This window comes from Mustelus asterias, chromosome 11, assembly GCF_964213995.1.
Source record: "Mustelus asterias chromosome 11, sMusAst1.hap1.1, whole genome shotgun sequence".
Lineage (NCBI taxonomy): Eukaryota > Metazoa > Chordata > Chondrichthyes > Carcharhiniformes > Triakidae > Mustelus > Mustelus asterias.
In genome coordinates this window covers 106,532,311-106,556,269 of record NC_135811.1, presented here as the reverse complement: position 1 = coordinate 106,556,269, position 23,959 = coordinate 106,532,311, and the positions used below count along the sequence as shown (strand labels likewise).

At 44.1% G+C, this 23,959-nt stretch overlaps 1 protein-coding gene across 1 annotated transcript in view; it reads right to left on the bottom strand.

Moving 5' to 3' along the window:
* Nucleotides 1-17,424: 17,424 nt before the first annotated feature.
* The window catches only part of npepps (aminopeptidase puromycin sensitive), a 202,250-nt gene continuing 195,715 nt past the window's right edge, over nucleotides 17,425-23,959 (bottom strand). The window contains exon 23 of the mRNA XM_078224181.1: nucleotides 17,425-18,590. Coding sequence (XP_078080307.1) covers nucleotides 18,438-18,590 — 153 coding nt within the window. The 3' untranslated portion in view covers nucleotides 17,425-18,437. The remainder of the gene's footprint in view (nucleotides 18,591-23,959) is intronic.

The window sequence follows — 23,959 nt, the reverse complement described above, 5'->3', positions numbered from 1 at the left end:
TCTGACAACAGCAGGGAAGAAGCTGCTCTTGAGTCGGTTGGTACATGACCTCAGACTTTTGTATCTTTTTCCCGAAGGAAGAAGGTGGAAGAGAAAATGTCCGAGTTGCATGGGGTCCTTAATTATGCTGGCTGCTTTGCTGAGGCAGCAGGAAGTGTAGATGGAGTCAATGGATGGGAGGCTAGTTTGCGTGATGAATTGGGCTACATTAACGACCTTTTGTAGTTCCTTGCGGTCTTGGGCAGAGCAGGAGCCATACCAAGCTGTGATACAACCAGAAAGAATGCTTTCTATGGTGCATCTGTAAAAGTTGGTGAGAGTCGTAGCTGACATGCCAAATTTCCTTACTCTTCTGAGAAAGTAGAGGCGTTGGTGGGCTTTCTTAACTATAGTGTCGGTATGGGGGGACCAGGACAGGTTGTTGGTGATCTGAACACCTAAAAACTTGAAGCTCTTTTCATTGGCCACATTCATCCATGGCGAACAATGTGATTCCTGAACCTTCATCAGGAAACTGTATAATCACCCACACTAATGCCCCCCCCCTCTAAGCTCTACTTAGTTTCTATATCAGAGAATTGTACTATTAAAATTCAAGTCACCTTTAAGTATATCCATGACTTCATCCTTACAGGCCATGAACTCTTACAGTCATCTATCTTCTTCCAATATTGGATACTTGCTCTCAGCATCCAGCGATTGGTGGCGGCTCTTTTACCGTTGCTCTTTATCCAGGCCCAACCTTCTCTCAAAAATCTCTTGAAGAACCTCCTCTTCATATATGCTTTCCCCCTACAACTCCCCCAGCCACTTTCCAACACACCTTACTTGGTGTTCACTTGCTACCCACTCGCATTTAGAATTCTCTTGATGTCTCTGTTCCTCATAGAATCATAGAATCCCTGCAGTGCAGAAGGAGGTCATTCAGCCCATCGTGCTTGCACCGACAACAATCCACCCAGGCCCTATCCCCATAATTCCATTAAGGGTCAATTTAGCATGACCAATCAACCTAACCCGCACATCTTTGGACTGTGGGAGGAAACCGAAGCACCCGTGGGAAACCCACGCAGACACGGGGAGAACGTGCAGACCGCACAGTGACCCAAAGCCAGAATCGAACCTGGGTCCCTGGCGCTGTGAGGCAGCAGTGCGAACCACTGTGCCAGCGTGCCATCCTGTACTTGATGCATGTTATGAAATTCATAAGTTGTTGTATAGTCTGACAAGCCCAGTTGGCCCCTCAGTGATAATTTGTCAGTGAGAATCAGCACTTTATCCAAACCTGGGGCAACAACAGCTAAGCTCAGATTTATTCTCACCTCATTCCCATACAGCTGCCAGCAGTGCTGCTGAATAGCAATCAGGGATATTGAACCCTAGATAAATATCTCTACAATCGCCAGAGGGGCTGCAACCAAATCTAATTCCCATATTGACACCCTGGAGTTCAGGATGATCTCAGATAAAGTATCATTCTGTTAGCAAATGTCCAGATCTGACTAAAGCAGTTTTGTTTGCGAGTCGGCATTGTAACTGTTTTGTGGCAGTCTCTGACAGTGACCGAACACAATAGTCTCATCTTCAGAAAAAACAGGTGCTCAGTCCAGGATATTGGTTTTTCAACAAGTCAGCAGCGGAGAATGCCAATGGAAGTATAAAGTGATGCTATTCGTGCATGCCTTCTGTGCTCCTATATGTACCCGCCATCAATTTGCTGCAATCCGATGCCACAATGTTCTTTATATCAACAACATACTTATACACTGCCTTTAACATGAAAAACATCCCAAAGCACTTCGCAGGAGCATTATAAGACAAAATATGGCACGGAGCCAGGAAAGGAGATATTAGGTAAGCTGACCAATTGTTTGATTAAAGAGGTCTTAAGGAGCATCCTCAAGGAGGTGGGGAGAAGGGAAGGAATTCCAGAGCTTAGATCCTAGGAAACTGAAGGCGCAGACGCCAATGATGAAACAATTGAAATTGGAGATGCTCAAGAGGTCCGAATTACAGGGTACAGATATCTGGGTTGTCATGTTGGAGGCGATTGCAGAGATAGGGAGGGTGGGGTGAGGCCATGGAGGGATTTGAACACTAGGACAAGAATTGTAGAATCAAGATGTTGCTTGACTGGGAGCCAGTGTAGGTCAGCAAGCAAAATGTTAGTACGGGAACATGACTTTGTGAGAGTTAAGGCGCAGGCAACAGAGTTTTGGATGACGTCAAGTTTATGGAGGGTGGAATGTGGGAGATCACCATGAGGTTGTTGGAATTGTCAAGTCTGGAGGTAACAACGTTATGAATGTGGGTTTCACAGGAGATGAGCAGAGATAGGGGTGAAGTTACAGATGTGGAAATAGATGGTCTTGGAGTTGATGCTAATATGTGGTCAGAAGCTCATCTCAGGGTCAAAAATGTCAATAAGGTCGAAGACCACTAAGCCTAGCAGCAGTATTCTGACCTCAACAGCTTTAGATTGTTAAAGTCACAGACTCACTTTATATAAATCTTTTGTTTCCACTGTCTGAGACCCAAGAGTCTGGTAATAAGATTGGAGAGAAACTGCCAAGATTTAGCATTGGCTGAGAAAGTTAAGAGAAAACACTGGTTTCATCCCTGGACAGTAAGAAGTCTCACAACCACCAGGTTAATGTCCAACAGGTTTATTTGGCAGCAGTAGCTTTCGGAGTCTCAAGCTTCTTCATCAGGTAAGTGGGAGTTCTGTTCACAAACAGGGCATATATAGACACAAACTCAATTTACAAGATAATGGTTAGAATGCGAGTCTTTACAGGTAATCAAGTCTTAAAGGTACAGACAATGTGAGTGGAGAGAGGGCCAAGCACAGGTTAAAGAGATGTGTATTGTCTCCAGCCAGGACAGTTATTGAGATTTTGCAAGCCCAGGCAAGTCGTGGGGGTTACAGATAGTGTGACATGAGTCTGGTTGAGGCCATGCTTCAGCATGCGGAACTTGGCTATCAGTTTCTGCTCAGCGATTCTGTGTTGTCGTGTGTCATGAAGGCCACCTTGGAGAACGTTTACCCGAAGATCAGAGGCTGAATGTCCATGACTGCTGAAGCGTTCCCCGACTGGAAGGGAACACTACTGCCTGGTGATTGTCGAGCGGTGTTCATTCATTCGTTGTGGTAGCGTCTGCATGGTCTCCCCAATGTACCATGCCTTGGGACATCCTTTCCTGCAGCGTATAGGTAAGAGAAGGGATGGGGATTTAAAACAGGAATTTAGGGAGCTAGGGTGGAAGCTGAGAGCCAGGACAAACCATGTTGTCATCTCTGGTTTGTTGCCGGTGCCATGTGCTAGCGAGTTGAGGAACAGGGAGAGAGTGCAGATAAACACGTGGCTGCAGGGATGGTGTAGGAGGGAGGGTTTCAGTTACATGGATAATTGGAGCACTTTCTGGGGAAGGTACAAACAGGACGGTTTGCACCTGAACCAGAGGGGCACCAATATCCTGGGAGGGAAATTTGCTACGGCTCTTCAGGGGGGTTTAAACTAATTTGTCAGGGGGATGGGAAAACGAGCTGTAGTCCAGAAGCCAGTGTTGAGTGTAGTGAGGTACTGAGGAGGGTATCAAGGTCGCAGGAGTGTACCGGCAGACAGGAAGGTGGGTTGAAGTGTGTCTACTTCAATGCAAGGAGCATCTGGAATAAGGTAGGTGAACTTGGAGCGTGGATTGGTACTTGGGACTATGATGTTGTGGCCATTGTGGAGACATGGTTAGAACAGGGACAGGAATGGTTGTTGGAAGTTCCGGGGTATAGATGTTTCAGTAAGAGTAGGGAAGGTGGTAAAAGAGGTGGAGGAGTAGCATTGTTAATCAAGGATAGTTTAACGGCTGCAGAAAGGCACTTCGAGGGGGATCTGCACACTGAGGTAATATGGGCTGAAGTTAGAAATAGGAAAGGAGCGGTCACGTTGTTAGGAGTTTTCTATAGGCCCCCAAATAGTAATAGAGATGTGGAGGAAGAAATTGCAAAGCAGATTATGGATAGGTGTGGAGGTCACAGGGTAGTTGTCATGGGTGACTTTAACTTTCCAAATATTGATTGGAACCTTTATAGGTCGAATAGTTCGGATGGGGCAGTTTTTGTACAGTGTGTGCAGGAGGGTTTCCTGACACAATATGTGGATAGGCCGACAAGAGGTGGGGCCACATTGGACTTGGTACTGGGTAATGAACCGGGCCAAGTGTTAGATTTGTTTGTGGGAGAGCACTTTGGAGATAGTGACCACAATTTGGTGTCTTTCACTACTGCAATGGAGAGGGATAGGACCATACGGCAGGGCAAGGTTTATAATTGGGGGAGGGGTAATGATGATGCGATTAGGCAAGAATTAGGGAGCATAAGATGGGAACAGAAACTGTCAGGGAAAGGCACAAATGAAAAGTGGAGCTTGTTCAAGGAACAAATACTGCGTGTCCTTGATAGGTATGTCCTGTCAGGCAGGGAGGAAATGGCCGAGTGAGGGAACCATGGTTCACAAAAGAGGTTGAATGTCTTGTCAAGAGGAAAAAGGAAGCGTATGTAAGGATGAGAAAACAAGGTTCAGTTGGATCACTTGAGGGTTACAAGATAGCAAGGAATGAGCTAAATAAAAGGGCTTAGGAGAGCTAGGAGGGTGCATGAGAAATCCTTGGTGCGTCGGAGCAAGGAAAACCCCAAGGCTTTTTACTCTTATGTGAGAATAAAAGAATGACCAGGGTGAGGTCAAGGATAGTAGTGGGAACTTGTGCATGGAGTCAGAAGAGATAGGAGAGGTGATGAATGAATACTTTTCTTCAGTGTTCACCAAGGAGAGGGGCCATGTTTTTGAGGATGAGAGTGCGATACAGGCTGATAGGCTGGAGGAAGTAGACGTTCTGAGGGAAGATGTATTAGCAATTTTGAAAAACCTGAGGGTCGATAAGTCCCCTGGGCCAGATGGGATATATCCTAGAATTCTTTGGGAGGCAAGGGATGAGATTGCAGAGCCTTTGGCTTTGATCTTTGGGTCCTCACTGTCCACGGGGATAGTGCCAGAGGACTGGAGAGTGGCGAATGTTGTTCCTCTGTTCAAAAAAGTAAATAGGAATGACCCTGGTAATTATAGGCCGGTTAGTCATACTTCGGTGGTCGGTAAGTTAATGGAAAAGGTCCTGAGGGATAGGATTTATGACCATTTGGAAAGATGCAGCTTAATCTGGGATAGTCAACATGGATTCGTGAAGGGTAGGTCTTGCCCCACAAATTTGATTGAATTCTTTGAGGAGGTAACTAAGTGTGTAGATGAAGGTAGAGCAGTTGATGTCATATACATGGATTTTAGTAAGGCGTTTGATAAGGTTCCCCATGGTTGGCTCATGAAGAAAGTAAGGAGGTGTGGGATAGAGGGAAATTTGGCCGATTGGATAAGGAACTGGCTATCTCATAGAAGGCAGAGGGTGGTGGCGGATGGAAAATTTTCAGACTGGAGACCAGTTACCAGCGGTGTACCACAGGGATCAGTGCTGGATCCTCTGCTATTTGTGATTTTTATCAATGACTTGGAGGAGGGGGCTGAAGGGTGGGTCAGTAAATGTGCTGATGACACCAAGATTGGTGGAGTAGTGGATGAGGTGGAGGGCTGTTGTAGGCTGCAAACAGACATTGATAGGATGCAGAGCTGGGCCAAAAAATGGCAGATGGAGTTTAACCCTGATAAGTGCGAGCTGATTCATTTTGGTAGAACAAATTTGAATGTGGATTACAGGGTCAACGGCAGGGTTCTGAGGAATGTGGAGGAACAGAGAGATCTTGGGGTTCATATCCACAGATCTCTGAAGGTTGCCACTCAAGGGGATAGAGCCGTGAAGAAGACCTATAGTGTGTTAGCATTTATTAACAGGGGGTTTGAGTTTAAGAGCCGTGGTGTTATGCTGCAACTGTACAGGACCTTGGTGAGACCACATTTGGAATATTGTGTGCAGTTCTGGTCACCTCATTATAAGAAGGATGTGGAAGCATCCTTGTGCAGAGGAGATTTACCAGGATGCTGCCTGGTTTGGAGGGTAGGTCTTATGAGGAAAGGTTGAGGGAGCTGGGGCTTTTCTCTTTAGAGCGGAGGAGGATGAGAGGAGACTTAAGAGACGTTTATAAGATGATGAGGGGGATAGATAGAGTGGACGTTCAGAGACTATTTCCTCGGGTGGATGTAGCTGTTACTAGGGGGCATAACTATAAGGTTCATGGTGGGAGATATAGGAGGGATGTCCGAGATAGGTTCTTTATTCAGAGAGTGGTTGGGGCGTGGAAGGAACTGCCTGCTGTGATAGTGGAGTCGGACACTTTAGGAACTTTCAAGCGGTTATTGGATAGGCACATGGAGCACACCAGAATGATAGGGAGTGGGATAGCTTGATCTTGGTTTCAGACTAAGCTTGGCACAACATCGAGGGCCGAAGGGCCTGTTCTGTGCTGTGCTGTTCTATGTTTCTATGCATCAGGTAGACAACATTGGCCGAGTTGCAAGAGTCATCCCTGGAATCATTCTTGTAACTTTTTTCTGCGTGCTCTCTAAAGCCTTCTTATCTTTTCTAAAGTGTGGTGCCCAGAATTGAACACAATAATTTGGTTAAAGCCCAGCCAGTGTTTTAAGATTTTTCATAACTTCCTGGCATTATTTATAAGGTTCTGGATCCTATATCCATCAATAATCACTTTCTTATTCTGCCCAGCCACCTGCAACAATTTGTGCACATACATCCCCAGGTCTCTCTGCTCCTGCACCTCTTTTAGTATTGTATTCTTTATATTGCCTCTCTCATGCTTCCTACAAATATATATTACTTTACACTTCTCTGCGCTGAAATTTTATCTGCAGCCTGTCTGTCCATTCCACCATCCTGTCTACGACCTCTTAAAGTCTATCATTATCCTATTGAGAGTTCATAATATTTCCAAGATTTGTGTTGTCTGCGAATTTTGAAATGATGCCGTGCAAACCCAAGCATAGGTGATTAATATATAAATATTAATTCGGTGGTAAAGAGCTTGAATTTTGCTGAAAAAAAGAGACATGCTATCAAAGCTTTTCATCTTGCACTCATCAGGACAGGTTCACATGAATGCCAAATCTAAAGGGAACAATTTCTACTGCATGAGAAGAGAGTGCTGATTGATTGGCAAGCAGAATCTGATTGGCAGAGGCATTGCCGTGTAGACTGCCCTCGGTAGGCGGAGAGGGAACCAACAAGAGGGAAAAATAAACTTCATCCTAATGTCCTTGTGAAGACAAAGTCCTATCTTCACTTTGAGGATATCCTCCATTGTGATCTGTGACACTGCCACCATGCTAAATGGGATAGAGTTTGTAGAGATGAAGCAGCTCAAGACTGGGCATCCAGGAGGCACTGTGGGCCATCAGCAGCAGCAGAATTGTACTCAACCACAATCTATAACCTCATGGCCCGGCATATCCCCCACTCTACCATTACCACCAAGCCAGGGGATCAACCCTGGTTCAATGAAGAGTGCAGGAGGACATGCCAGGAGCAGCACCAGACACACCTAAAAATGAGGTGTCAACCTGGTGAAGAAACAACACAGGACTATTTGAGTGCCAAACAGCATAGCAGCAAGTAATAGAGCTAAGCGATTCTACAACCAATGGATCAGATCTGAGCTCTGTAGTCCTGCCACATCCAGCTGTAAATAGTGGTGGACAATTAAACAACTCACTGGAGGAGGAGGCTCCACAAATATCCCCATCCTCTGGAGATCCCCAGCATCACAAATGTCAGCCCTCAGCCAACTGAATTCACTCTATGTGATAAAGAAATGGCTGAAGGCTATATTCTGTCAATAGTACTGAAGACTTGTGCTCAAGAACTTGCTGTGGCCCTAACCAAGCTGTTCCAGTACAGTTACAGCACTGGCATCCCAGCAATATGGACAAGTGCCCAGGTATGTCCTGTACATAAGAATCAGGACAAATCCAACCTGGCCAATTACTGCCCTATCAGTCTACTCTCGATCATCAGTAAAGTGATGGAAGGGGTCATCAACAGTGCTATCAAGCAGCACCTGCTCAGCAATAACCTGCTCACTGACGCTCAGCTTAATTTTTGCCAGGGCCGCTCAGCTCCTGACCTCATTACAGCCTTGGTTCAAACATGGACAAAAGAGCTGAATTCCAGGGGTGAGGTGAGAGTGACTGCCCTTGACATCAATGCTGCATTTGTCTGAGTGTGACATCAAAGAGCCCTAGCAAAACTAGGAGTCAATGGGAATCGGGGAAAACTCTCCATTGTTTGGAGTCATATCCAGCACGAAGGAAGATGGTCGTGGAGATAATCTCAGGTTCAGGATATTATTGCAGGAGTTCCTAAGCCTAACCATCTTCAGCTGCTTCATTATCCAAAAGTCATAAGGTCAGAAGTGAGGATGTTCGCCGATGATTGCGCAATGTTCAGCATCATTCACGACTTTTCAGATACTGAAGCAGTCCACGTTCAAATGCAACAAGACCTGGTCAATATCCAGGCTTGGGCTGACAAATGGTAAGTAACATTCAGGCTATACAAGTGCCAGGCAATAACTATCTCCAACAAGTGTGAATTTAACCATCGTCCCATGACACTCAATGGCACTACCATCGCTGAATCCATCATGATCAATAGCCTGGAGGTTACTGTTGACCATAACTGAACTAGACTAGCCATATATTGTGGCTACAAGAGCAGGTCAGAGATCAGGAATCCTGCAACAAATTTCTCAGCGAGCGTGTCCAAAATCTACAAAGCACAAGTCAGGAGTGTGATGGAATACTCTCCACTTGCCTGGAATGTTATTCAAGTGTTCCAATAACACTCGAGAAGCTTGCCACCATCCAGGACAAAGCAGCCCACTTGATTGGCACCCCATCCACAAACATTCACTCCCTCTACCACCAACTCACAGTGGCAGCGGTGTCTACCATCTACAAGATGCCTTGCAGGAACTTACCAAGGCTCTTTAGACAGCACCTTGCAAATCCTCGCCCTTTATTATTTAGGACAAAGGCAGCAGGTAGCTGAGAACATCACCATCTGGAAGTTCCCCTGTGAGCCACACACCATCTTGACTTGAAAATATATTACCATTCCTTCACTGTTTTGGGGTCAAAATCCTGAAACTCCCTAACAGCACTCTGGGTGTACCTACACATGGACTGCAGTGGTTCAAGAAGACAGCTCACCACGACCTTCAAGAGCAATTAGGTATGGGCAATCACTAGCTGGTGAAGCTCATATCCTTTGAATGAAAAAAAAGTCCCTCTATCCTCAAATGCATCTCATCCAGTCCTGTAATCTGTTAGCTTGTCTAATACCTCCTCTTTATCAATGTCCAAGACTAGATAATGGGCAAGCTATCTGATAACACAGGGAATGATGAGGCTTGGAGAAGTATTGGAGAGATAGATCTGTGAATCATCAGCATACGTTTGGTAACTGGCTGCATGTCGATGGCATTGTTACTGGGAATTAGCATATAGATCTGGAAAAGGAAGGGATGGATCCATTAATAATCTGGGAATATAGGAACAGGAGTGTTCCATTCAATTCCTTGAGCCCAGACAATCAGTGACCAACTTTTTCAGATATTATTTACAAGGAGCAGAAAATGCTGATGTTCTTGAGTCTCGAAGCAAATAGCTCATTGGGATAACCTGATCCTTCAATTCTTGTCTGTAGCTCAGGGACTTGAAGCTGCTTCACGTCTCTGCCAAACTTAATCCTTTTATATTGTTATAAAGATGAGATCTATAAAATATTAATTTATAATGCCATCAACTGGACATATTACCTTATAATGTCATATATTGTACATTTAGAACTTTTGGAAAGGAACATTTTTCGAAGCAAAGTTCACTGGCCTCCAGCCACGATTTTGCATTTGTGAAGGAGATGAGCTGTTTTATGGAAACACAGTCTGTGCGGCTCCCAGAAATAGTGGCTATGATAAACCCAGATTGAAATCAGAGAGAGGTCATGTGACCCCCAGCTGCTGGGTGTAAAGATATACTGGATTTGAACTAACAGAGAGTGCGCCACAGGGGCAACAGCCTTACCCCATTGCTCTTTCTCTCTGAAACTTCCCTCATCAAAGCTGAGTTTTATGATTTGAAAACCCGCCGCAAAACTTCATTAAAGGGGGATTCTGATTCAACAGCACTGTCCCCAAGGAGAAAGGGAACCAACCAACCACAACTGCAGAACATTTGACTTTTTATTTCATAAATGCAAATCCCCAAAGCCAAGTGGCAGCTTCCTCATTGCTGAGCTTCAGGTGATTAATCTGCCACTCCATGCAGCGATGTTCATGTCCTCTCACAAGTGCAGAATGGGTTTGTACTGAGAGCCCAGAGCGGGAGGTTGACTGGCCTGAAACTATTTAGCAAGGACCATTCTTGCTGAGATAGCTCAAAGCCTGTCTTTGACAGATGGGATTTTGTCACAAGGAATTTGTTAGTGATTTCCTTCATCCAAAGGGTGTCTGCTGGTAGATCTTGCTCATGGAGGGCAGGCAGTAGGTGGGTTGAACAGGTGATCATGGAGTGGGTAACTGAGGTGCAGCACAGATGGTTTCAACCAACTTGTGGGTTTTTGCCAGTCGGCCGATGTGTGGCAAAATGATGTTTGCAAGGGCAGGAAGCCAGGCTGGGGGTGTTGAGCAGAGAATTCCCATTAAGATGTGTACGTGCTGACCTTTGCCAGACAGATGCACAGTTCCCGGCTGCGGAACACGATGGAGCAAAAGCTACGGTCTGAAGTGTTGTATCAGCAGCAACTCACATCGACCCAGCAAATTTGATTAGTAGGTTTTTTCTTGTTTTGACCTTTGTTGCTGTTTTCTTCCAATGTTCCTGGAAGGACAGAGTCCTGTCTCGAGTCACTCCATGCATATTGGGTTGGGATCTTGCTTTATTCTCTGACCATTCATTTAGATTCCTTTCTGGCATTGTGGAGGTGGAATACACGGGATATGGTTTTAGAGGGACTTAACATGAGACGCCATGTCCTGCAGTGACCGGTCAACTTTGTAATGTCTTTGTTAAAGATCTGGTCCAGCGTGCCCAAAGGATAGAGCTTGGGCAACACAACAGATGTCAGCAACATGGATGAACTTGAATGTGGTGGTTATCAAGGTCACTTGTACATTAGTTGTACAGAGTTGGAATTAACACTGAGCCCTGTGATAGTCTGTTGAACTGTCTTTTCATGCACTTCTCCCTCGCAGAAGATGGACTCTGAATCTCCTGTTGCAAAGGAATGCTTCAACAACTGTCCAGACCCAGGCTGAAAACATTCTGGACAGCTTTAGGAGTGCGCCACACTCTGCTGCGAGGTCCAGTAGCATTATGCCTGTCTTCAGGTTCTTTTGGCAGCCATTTTCAATGTAGATAGTGAGTGCCAGAACTTGGCCACATGGTGCATCCCTTATCAGCTTGGTCAATATTTAGGATGGTCTCCACTTCTGGAGATATGGGTTGCAAGATAAGATGCTCAAAGATCTTAAAGCGCACAAGTGATGAAATCAGTCAATAGTTGGCTGCCAAGGTATGATCTATTCCAGGGTTTGTAATGACAATGATTTTAGCTATATGCCACACTTTCAGGAGTGAGTTTGAGCTGATGATCTTTGTGTAGAACTGAGTCAGCCAGACACTAGCATGGGGGCCAAGTTCTTTTTCAAGAATTCTGATGCAATGTTGTCGTATGTCCTGCTGCTTCGCCACATTTCAGGTCCCTTACTGCTTTCTCCAGTTCTGTGAATTTGAAGAGATCAGGACTGCCATGTTCTGCATGTTGCTGGTATTTTTCAGTTTGTCATAGAATCTTAGAATCCCTACAGTGCAGAAGGAAGCCATTCGGCCCAATAAGTCTGCACAGACACAATCCCACCCAGGCCTTATCCCCATAACCCCACATATTTACCCTGCTGGTCCCCCTGACACTAGGGTCAATTTAGCATAGCTGATCAACCTAACCTACACATCTTTTGGACTGTGGGAGGAAACCGGAGCACCCGGAGGAAACCCACGCAGACATGGGGAGAATGTGCAAACTCCACAGACAGTAACCCGAGACCGGAATTGAACCCGGGTCCCTGGCGCTGTGAGGCAGCAGTGCTAACCACTGTGCCGCCCACAATATGCATTTTTATTTTCCATCTGTCTCTTTGATACATGGAGTTGATGACTGCCGACTTGGTTTGGAATTTGGCGTGCGGGCAGGATCATTGGCTTCCCCAGGGGTGCTGGGGGTATTGACAGAGGTGCAAAGCTGACCCTGTTCCCCCAGCGTTTGACTACTCCAGTGAGAAACTTGAGCCTCCGCTGCTACTGTAGAAAGTGACCCTTCAGCTGTAAACAAAATCTAGACAATGTGAAGAAATATTTTCTGACTTTATAATTGGCCACGTCTTAGATCTGATCCTCTTCAGAATGTTATTATTTTTTGCATTGTTGGGGGGGGGGGGGGGTGGTGTGAGGAGATTGTGTGTTATTTTTGTATTATTGGGTAATTGGATGTATTTGTACATTTTAAATCTTTTGTTAATAATTTCCACATCTTTTCCCAAGTGTGTTTTAGCAATAAGACTAACTCTTGTAACTTAAGGAACCGGCTGCCTTATTTCTTACACCAAACTATACACAGTTAGGGACACATTGAACAACTAATTTATGCAGTGCCTGTTTAACTAATAAAATGTCCTATAGGAGCAGTATAAAACAAAGCAAGATACTGAGCCACAAGGAGATTAGCCAGGTGATCAAAAGTTTGGTCAAAGAGATGGGTTTTAAGGAGAGCCTTAGTAGCAGAGAGCCAGGTAGAGTGTTCCTGTTCCAGAGCTTGGGGTCTAGGCATCCGAAGACAGGCCACCAATTTGGAGCGAATTGAGAATGTTCAAGAGACCAGAATTAAAGGAGTGCAGACATTTTGGAGAGTTGTGGGGCTGGAAAAGATACATGTAGGGGTAAGGATTTGGAGTGATGACAATTTTAAAAATCAAGGTGCTAGACCAGGAGCCAATGTGGAGTGAATCAGCGAACACAAGGGCAACAGGGAACAAGACTTAACATGAGCTGCAGAGCTTTGAATGACTTCAAGATTATGGTGGGTTGAATCTGGAAGGGCAGCCATGAGAGCATTGGAATTGTTGAATCTAGAAATACCAAAGGTATGAATGAGGATTTCAGCAGCAGATGAACTAAGGACAAAGTCATACAAACTTATGTAAGTGAAAACAGGCAGTCTTACTGATGGCACAATTTATTTCTATATTCTTCAGATGAAAAGTTTGTCTTCAACAGCATCTCCCTTCTAAACACTCTACCAATGATTTCAACTTGATGTCCCTGGTTACTGCTGATGAAATAGGCTCTCCCTATCCACTCGATCTATACTCTTCAATTTTATACACTTCAACTAAATCCCATCTTTTAATTCCTTTATACAATGTGGGTGTCATTGCCTATGTCTAATTGCCCTTAAACATGGTGGTGTGCCACCTTGAATCACTGTTGCCTGTGTCGGTACTCCTATTGTACCATAAGTGTGGGAATTCCAAGATTTTTGACCCAGCGACAAAGGAACTACAATATATTTCCAAGTCAGGATCATACGCGACTTGGTAGGAAACTTGTAGGTGATCCCGTGCATCTGCTGACCTTATTCTTCTACATGTTAGAGGTTGTGGGTTTGGGAGGTGGTGTTGAAGAAACTTTGCCAAATTACTGCAGTGAATCTTGGTATACACTGCAACCAGTGCGCCAGTGATGGATGAATATTTATGATAGTGTCAATCAAGCATTCTGAATGCTTTTGAATTTCTTGTTAGAGCTGCACCTACCCATGCAAGTGAAGAGTATTCCATCAAATACCTGACTTGAGCCTTGTAGATGATGAAAAAACTGGGGAGTCAGGTGAAGAGTCAATTACTGGAGAATACTCCACATCGGAGTTGCTCTTGTAGCCACAATATTTGTATGGCTGGTCCAGTTCCATTTCTGGTCAATGATAACTTCCAGATATTGATTGTGGGAGATTCAGTGATGTTAATGCCATTAATGAAGGATTTAGCCATCACTCCTTGACATTCAGAGATAGTTATTACCTGGGTGGTGTGTGGAATAAATATTACTTGTCTATTATTAGCCCAAGCCTGAATGTTGTCCAGATCGGACTACAATCTGCTAAGGACTGCTTCATTATGAGTAGTTGTGATTGGAAGTGAAAACTGGGCCAGTGAACATTTTCATTATGATTGAGGGAATGTCCTTTATGAAGCAGCTGAAGATGGTTAGGCCTAGGACACTGTCCTGAGGAACTCCTGCAGCGATGTCCTGGGGATGAGATGATTGACCTCCAACAATCACCCTCTTTTGTGCTAGGTACGACTCTGGTCAATGGAGTTTCCCCTCCGATTCTCATCAAAAAAGGGCTCCTTGGTGTCACATTCCGTCAAAATTTTGTCTTGTCAGAACACTCATCTTCACCTTAAGTCTGGAATTCAGCTCCTTTGTCCATGTTTGGACTCAAGCTATAACGAGGTCTGGAGCTGGGTGGGTCCTGCAGAATTCAGAATATCACTGAGCAGGTTATCAATGGATACATGGCATTTAATAATTGTTGACAATGCCTGATGGGGCAATAATGAGCTGGATTAGATTGTTGTCAGGACAAGCCATTTTTCACTTTGTCACATAGGTACCAGTGATGTAGCTGTATTGGAAAAACTTGGCTCGCACTTCCCCCAGCCTCCTATATTCCAAAGGAAAACAACCTCAGCTTCTTCAATCTTTCCTTGTAGGTAAAATTCTTTAGTCCTGGCAATATCCTTGTAAATCTCCTTGGTAGGTGATCAGATTTTCCTGTATTACAGTAACCAGAGTACGCAACACATTAGCTGTGTCTAACCATGATCAGTTAGAATCTAACTGAAAGCAAATGTAAATATGGCTACGGGACGAGAACAGACCTGGGCTTAACTGAGATGGCCACATTATAAATAACCTGCCTCCACTTACTAAGGTTCACATTTGAAGACTAGTCACTTATGTTCTGGAAGGGTGACTGGTGCTTTTTAATCAGCTTCCAGGCCAGGAGTCAGCTCAACTCAGGACAGGAAGGAAGTAAATTGGCTTTTTTAACAAACATATAATCCATCCACCCAGAATCAAACATATTCACATTTTGCAACTAGCAAATCTCACTGTATGTGAAGGGAAAACCATAATTCCTTCATGAACTCTATCGAGGAAGTGTAGAACCAGTGCTTATAACTAGAGACTGGGAATTTGATCAAGTTAAAGCTAAGATCATGTTTTGAAATTTAAGTGTTTTCTCTTCATAAGAACAAATGCACCACAAATTGTCAAAAATTGAGAAAAAAATCAAATGGATTAATACTAATTTATTACAACTATACAATTAAATTTACACATTCATTCACTGCAATTAAATACAACATCTTGAACAACTTTTGCTCATCTGGTGCTTAACTTTATGATGTGCCAGTTTTTATTTGGTACAGATGCACCTGGCTGCCATTTTGTGAATTGTTGTAGACATTTTGTGTAGTATGCTAATGTATGTCACAGGCTAATCCCAATAATGCCAGCAGACACCGTGACCAGCACTTTGTAATGGAAATGGCAATTTTTTTGTGAAGGCTCAAGACTTTCAAATTTCCCTGAAACATTTTGTAAATGTAGCTCAGCGGGCTTAAGGAACAAGTAGTGAATTTTAGAGAGCAGAAGGGTCACTGGTTGATCTCAGCTAGACTGTAACAATTGTCAACAAGGGCCCCCAGAGTAGGGAGGAGAAAATTGGCCTGAGTTTGTTTTCCTAATAACTATCTCTATTGGAAGTGTGCAACAGAGGCAGTTTGCTAAAGTCAGCAACGTAAGTCTCCATTAAGTAACCAGAGTGCACTGAAGAGGTTACCGTGAAAAGAGCTTTATAGATACTGGTCTATCTAAAATGCACCAAACTTGGCGTGGCAAACCAGTGGAGTTTTGTATCTTATAATTCAAGAAAATAATGAATATAATCACTGATCCTAAACTAGCAGACTTTAGGTGCATTACAACAGAGAAAGCCCTTCAAAAGTACTTAATTGAATATACTTTGGCACTTAGTGAAAGATATTTTCTGGACTAGTAGCTTGGAGGCTTTAGCAAAGAAAGAGTAGAAATTGGGCAAGAGTTTAGCACAGCAAACAGGAAGGTGAAAAAGAAAGTGGGAAATTCTAGTCGGAACTTTGGAGGAACATTCACAGCAATTATCTCAGTATAAAATACAAAACTAACAAAAGATCAGGCAGGAGGAATGGTGTTTAGAGTCACCAGATGGATTGCCAGAAGGCAAGCAGCTTTTGGGTTGAACCCAGGTTTTAGGACTGAAAGGACACTGCTGACTCATACTAGCCAGTTCCCTTCTCATTCCTATCCTGTGGAATATCACACCCCCAGCTATACTGAATGCTTCAATTCCACATACACACAGTCTGTGCCAGCTATTTGAAAAAGCCATCCAATTAGTCTCACTTCCCCAGAGTCTGGCAAATTGCTCTTTTTCAAGTGTATATCCCTTCTGAAATCTACTATTGCATCTCCTTCCATGACATTTTCCAGACAGTGCATTTCAGATTATCCTAATTGGCTGTGTAATGTTTCATGTTGCTTCATATTCTTTTGCCAGTCATCTGTGTCCTCTGCTTACTAACCGTTCTACCACTGCAGTTTCTCACTTACTCTGTCATGATTTTGAACACATCCAGCAAATTTCCTCTCAACTGTCTCTGCTCCCAAGGAGAACAATTCCAACTTCTCCAGTCTCTCCACATAACTGCAGTTCTTCATCCTGACAGCATTTTAGTAATCCTCCTCTGCACTCTCGCCAAGTTCTTGACATTCTTCCTAAATTTTGGTGCACAGAATTGAACACAATGTTCCAGCTGAGGCCTGACCAGTGATTTACAAAGATTTAGGGATAACATTTTATCTTGTGTTTCTATTAATAAAGCCAAGGAACCGATATGCTTTTTATATTTAAAACTTCAATTCATCCCGTTGCCCTCAGATTTGTGTAGATTCCCAATTTTCCCACCCCCATTGTACCTTCTCCCACCAATGTAATCCTGCAAACACAAGAGCTGATCCACAACCATTGCATATTAATAAAGTAAAATAAATGTTCTCCTACCTAAATTGCCTCCTGTTTCCTCCTTGGTCCATAGATCAGACAAGTGCCCGGTCCAGGCCACAGTGAAATATGTGGTTAGAATATTTTGCTCAGAGTGCACATCATCATCTGAATCCCGCTTTATTCACACTCAAATTTTAATACATAACAGAACCTGATACCTCACCATGCAGATAAAAGCAAGAGACATTTCACTTTGACATTTTTTTTTATTAACACCAACTGTATTTTAAAACAAAAAGCACAACGAGTATTTCAGGGAAGCAGTTTGACAATTAGTTCGATGACCTTCTCCAAGTGAACTGAAGCCACACTAGACGTCGGATTTGTGTTAAAATGAGGTACAGCCTGTTCCTCTGAATGCTTTATTTATTTGTAGGGTTAGTACATCACGGCTCTCTCACTCTCAAGTTAATTCTACCATTTACATAGTCATTTCCCCCTCCCTCCCACCCCCAATTACACGCCAGTTTGTACCAGTTTTAAGGCTTTCAAAATGGTTATACGTAAGCACAGGAATCAGGACTTACTTTTGTTGCTATTCTCAAGCAGTGTTCCCAGGTTAAGGGGCTTTATTTCATCAGTTTTTTTTCAAGTATTAAAGTTATATATTTTCTTTAAAACAATTTATTTCTGTGCTAAATTGCAATTTAACAGTGAAAATGGCCCCGGGTATACACACCAGAAATTCATGCATCCTATTCTCATAAAGGTCCCTAACCCATTTTGTTTTAAATGAAAGCTCTAATACATTGTTTTTTTTATTTATATATCCTATTTTTATTCGATGTGGCTGTTACTGAGATGTTTCTTCCTCTTTATGAAGGACATCAACGGTTAAACTGAGGCCTAGAAATAATTAAATAAGAATTAACTCGCCTTGGCCAGAGAGGAGGGAAGGAATTTACATTACCACAATATAACCAGCAGTCTTGCTTCAGTGTTCTAAGTTGTCACCAATCCAATGTCATAATAAGATTGTGCCATGCCATGCCACTGCTTGCACACACAAGTCATTCCAAACAACACATTTCATATGAAGTGCCAGTAGCTTCTCTGTTCTCTCTTTTTAAAATGAGGTATAAACTACATTCATTTTCAACCATTGTTAATAGGTGACAGAATCTGGCCGTGAAATATACTTTCAAGCTCCCCTCCCCGTGGCAAGGCAGTGGGGTGATGGCGGCTCAGGAGTTTTTCGATCACACTGTGGGCTGCAGCCCTCTGCGCTGCTGAAAGTACAGCTGGATAGCTTCTGCGTCGCGTTTTAGCCAGGCTCCATTCAGCAGGACATTCTCACACGACTGTTGGATCGTTCTTTCTGCGGCTGGCGCAGGATGAGTCTCAAAAAAGCTCTGCAATTGAAGAAAGAAGATGGTTAAGCCTCCCATCCATTGACTCTGTCTACACTTCCTGCTGCCTCGGCAAAGCAGCCAGCATAATTAAGGGACCCCACGCACCCCGGACATTCTCTCTTCCACCATCTTCTGTCGGGAAAAAGATACAAAAGTCTGAGATCACGTACCAACCCACTCAAGAACAGCTTCTTCCCTGCTGCTGTCAGACTTTTGAATGGACTTAACTTGCATTAAGTTGACCTTTCTCTACACCCTAGCTATGACAGTAACACTACATTCTGCACACTCACGTTTCCTTCTCTATGAACAGTATGCTTTGTATAGCGCACAAGAAACAATACTTTTCACTATGTTAATACATGTGACAATAACAAATCAAATCAAAAAGGTTTTCACTGGTGAAGAATTAAAGACATTGCCAGATCAGGGCTGAGACTAACACCTCATCATTGACAAAATGTGGAGAGGGCAGCCAGTACCTTAGAAGATCTATGCTTATCTCTCTCCTCAAACATCTCAAACAGCTTCAGGTACACCATGATATTTTTGAAATGCAATGACTTATATTTTGCAAATGGGGTAATGAATGTACAGCAGAAACGAAAAGAGAAATGCTGGAAAATCCCAGCAGGTCTGGCAGCATCTGTGAGGAGAGAGAAGAGCTGATGTTTCGAGTCCAGATGACCCTTTGTCAAAGCTGTCAATGAATGTTCAGCAAGATCCCTCCAGCAGCATGAGGAGGGATTTGGAAATGACAGAAATCTTTGGATGGAAAATCTGATGAGGTCTCAACCAGGTGCCAGCACCTCCTTGCCTGAATTCCCTGCATTTGCTGCAAGCAGGAAATCCAATAAACCCAATGTTATCAGGAAAACCTATCCCATCATGCCTTAGCAGTGTGTGCTTCTGCTGTTTTACATTAGGTCATGGTCCACAGGCAAAGCAAGTAGAGAATGTACACCCACCCAGCAGTATTGGCCTGGAAGTCATTGATCTGCTTTCTGATCCATCACATAGCCAAATGTGAGACAGAAGAGCCATCAATCTCCAGTTCCCACCGACAGGGCAGACCCATTACAACGTTGGTTCAAATATGGACAAAAGAGCAGAACTCCAGAGGTGAGAGTGAGAGTGACAGTCTTGATGTGTGACATCAAGGAACCCTAGCAAAACTGGTAATCAGGGGAAAACTCTCTGCTGGTTGGTGTCAAACCTGGCATAAAGGAAGATGATTGTAGTTGTTGGAGGTCAATCATCTCAGTTCTATCACTGCAGGAGTCTTCAGGGTAGCGCCCAAGGCCCAACCATCTTCAGCTGCTTCATCAATAACCTGCCTTCCATAAGGTCAGAAATAGGGCCATTCGCTGATGACTGCATAATGTTCATCACCATTCGTGACTCCTCAGAAACTGATGCAACAAGAATGCAACAACAAGAATTTCCAAATGCAACAAGACCTGGACAATATCCAGGCTTGGTGACAAGTGGCAAGTAACATTCATGCCACACAAGCGCCAAGCAATGATCATTTCCAAAAGGAGAGAATCTAGCCATCGTCCCATGACATTCAATAGTATCACCATTGTTCAATTCCCCACTGTCAGCATCCTGAGAATCACCATTCACTGGAAACTGAACTGGACTAGCCATATAAATACCGTGGTTACAGAAGGTCAGAGGTCAGAATCAGAACAATAGGTCAGCAAGCGTAGAGACTGGGGACGAGCATGGGGCCAAGACAAGGCTACCGAATAGGAAGAGCGATCTGGGGCAGAATGAACTCAGTGGGCCTGGAGGTCAGGAGTGCATCTGCTTAAATGCAAGGAGCGTAACAGGCAAGACAGATGAACTTAGAGCCTTAATGCATGCGCGGAACTTGGATGTGGCTGCAGTGACAGAGACTTGGTTAAAAGTACAGGACTGACAGCTGAATATTCCCGGGTATGTGTTTTAGGCGAGACAGAGGAGGGGCTAGAAGAGATGGGGGAGTAGCAATACTGGTTAGGGAGCATATTACAGTGGTACAGAGGGTGGACAATTTGGAAGGATCATATAACGAGACACTGTGGGTAGAGCTCAGAAACAGGAAGGGAGCAATCACTATGCTGGGGGTATACTACAGGCCTCCCAAGAGCCCACGGGAAGTTGAAGAGCGGATATGTAAGGAGATTCTAGACAGGTGTAGAAAAAATAGGGTTGTTGTAGTGGGAAACTTTAATTTCCCTCATATCGACTGGAAATCCCTTAGGGCTGGGGGTCCGGACGGGGAGGAATTTGTAAAATGTGTCCAGGAAGGTTCTTTGGAACAATATGTTGATAGTCCAACTAGAGAGGGGGCTACACTGGACCTAGTACTGGGGAATGAGCCCGGTCAGGTCACCAAAGTTTCAGTGGGGGAAGATGTGGCGAACAGTGACCACAATTCTGTGAACTTTCGGATAGTCATGGAAAAGGATGAGTGTTGTCCTATGGGTAAGGTATTGAATTGGGGGAAGGCTAACTACAGCCGGATTAGGCGGCTGTTGACTGGGAGAGGCTGTTCGAGGGTAAATCCACATCTGGCATGTGGGAGTCTTTTAAGGAGCAGTTGATAGGAATGCAGGACAGGCATGTGCCTGTAAAAAAGGACATGAAAGGTAGGATTCGAGAGTCGTGGATAACCAGAGAAATTGTGGGTCTAATTAAAAAGAAAAAAAGAGGCATACGTAAGGTGCAGGCAGCTAAAAACAGATGAAGCACTGGAGGAATACAGAGAAAGTAGAAAATAACTCAAACAGGGAGTTAGAAGGGCAAAAAGGGGTCACAAAATGTCCTTGGCAGACAGGATTAAGGAGAATCCCAGGGCATTTTATACATATGTTAGGAACAAGAGGGTTGTCAGAGAAAGAGTCGGACCTCTCAAGAACAAAGGAGGGAAATTATGTTTAGAACCCAAGGAAGCAGGTGAGATCCTAAATGAATACTTTGCATCAGTATTCACAAAGGAGAGGGACACGTTGATTGGTAGTGTCTCAGAGGGATGTGTAGACCCGTTAGAACAAATCGCAATTACAAGGGAGGAAGTGTTAGGTGTTTTAGGAAGCATTAAGGTAAACAAATCCCCAGGGCCAGATGACATCTGTCCTAGATTACTGAGAGAGACAAGAGATGAAGTTGCTGGGCCTCTAACAGAAATCTTTGTTTCTTCATTGGACACAGGTGAGGTCCCAGAGGATTGGAGGATAGCAAATGTGGTCCCGTTATTTAAGAAGGGTAGCAAGGATAACCCGGGTAATTATAGGCCAGTGAGCTTGACATCCGTGATAGGGAAATTGTTGGAGAAGATTCTTAGAGATAGGATCTATACACATTTAGAACTGAATAGTCTCATTAGCGATAGACAACATGATTTTGTACGAGGGAGGTCATGCCTCACAAATTTGGTTGAGTTTTTTGAGGAGGTGACAAAAATGATTGACGAGGGAAGGGCCGTGGATGTCATCTACATGGATTTTAGTAAAGCATTTGACAAGGTCCCTCAAGGCAGGCTGGTGCAAAAAGTTAAATCTCACGGGATCAAAGGTGAACTAGCTAGACGGGTACAGAACTGGCTTGGCCATAGAAGACAGAGGGTAGCAGTGGAGTGGTCTTTTTCTGATTGGAGGTCTGTGACTAGTGGTGCTCTGCAGGGCTCTGTACTGGGACCTCTGCTGTTTGTGATATATATATATATATATATATATATATATATATATATATATATATATATATATATATAAATGATTTGGAAGACGATGTAGCTGGTCTGATTAGTAAGTTTGCGGACGACACAAAGATTGCTGGAGTTGCAGATAGTGATGAACATTGTCAGAGAATACAGCAGGATAGAGAGAGGCTGGAAAATTGGGCAGAGAAATGGCAGATGGAATTTAATCCAGATAAATGCGAAGTGATGCATTTCGGTAGATCTAATGCAGGGGGAGCTATACAATAAATGGCAGAACCATCAGGAGTATAGACACACAGAGGGATCTGGGTGTGCAAGTCCACAGATCCTTAAAGGTGGCAGCACAGGTGGAAAAGGTGGTGAAGAAGGCATATGGCATACTTGCCTTTATTGGATGGGGCATAGAGCATAAAAGTTGGCATATGATGTTGCAGTTATATAGAACGTTGGTTAGGCCACATTTGGAATACTGCGTCCAGTTCTGGTCGCCACACTGCCAGATGGAGGCTTTGGAGAGAAGGCAGGAAAGGTTTACCAGGATGTTGCCTGGTATGGAGGGTATTAGCTATGAGGTGAGATGGAGTAAACTAGGGTTGTTCTCCCTGGAAAGACGGAGGTTGAGGGGCGACCTAATAGAAGTTTATAAAATTATGAAGGGCATAGATAGGGTGAACAGTTGGAAGCTTTTTCCCAGGTCGGAAATGACAAACACAAGGGGTCACAAGGTTCAATACAGATATGCGAGGGACGTATTTTACACAGAGGGTGGTGGGGGCCTGGAATGCACTACCAAGCAAGGTGGTTGAGGCAGACACGCTAGGATCATTTAAGACTTATCCAGATAGCCACATGAACAGACTGGGAATAGAGGGATACAAACGGATGGTCTCGTTAGGAACACATTAACGGTGCAGGCTTGGAGGGCCTGTTCCTGTGCTGTATTGTTCTTTGTAAGGAATCCTGCAGTGAGTGCTCACTTCAGACTCCTCAAAGCCTGTCCACCATCTACAAGGCACAAGTCAGGAGTGTGATGGAATACTGTCCCTTTGCCTGGATGAATGCAGCTCCAACAACACTCAAGAAGGTCAACACAATTCAGGACAAAGCAGCCCACTTGATTGGCATCCCATCCACAAACATTCACTCCCTCCACCACTGACACACAGTGGCTGTGGTGTGTACCATCTACAAGGTACACTCCAGGAACTCACCAACGCTTCAGAGACAACCTGCAACACGACCAACTCAAAGGACATGGGCAGCAGACACAGGGGAACACCATCACCTGGAAGCATCTTTCCAAGCCACACACCATCCTGGAAAGATATCACTGTTCCTTCACCGTCACTGGATCAAAATCCTGGAACTCCTTCCCACAGTATCGTGGGTGTATGGACTGTGGCTGTTTAAGAAGACAGCTCACCACCACTTTCCCAAGGGAACTTGGGGAGCCAGCAACATTCAGATCCCAAGAATGAATGAAGTGGAAAAAAAATGATTTAAATTTTTCCTTTCTTAAGTGGTATCAGAAAGGAGTGTAGACTTGTCCTCTATTCCATATTGCTCCCATAGTGGGAGGACTGAGATAAAGAACTCAACGTTGGCAAATCACAACTAAGGGTGTTGCTTGCAATAGCAAAAGGAAAATTAAAAGCACAAC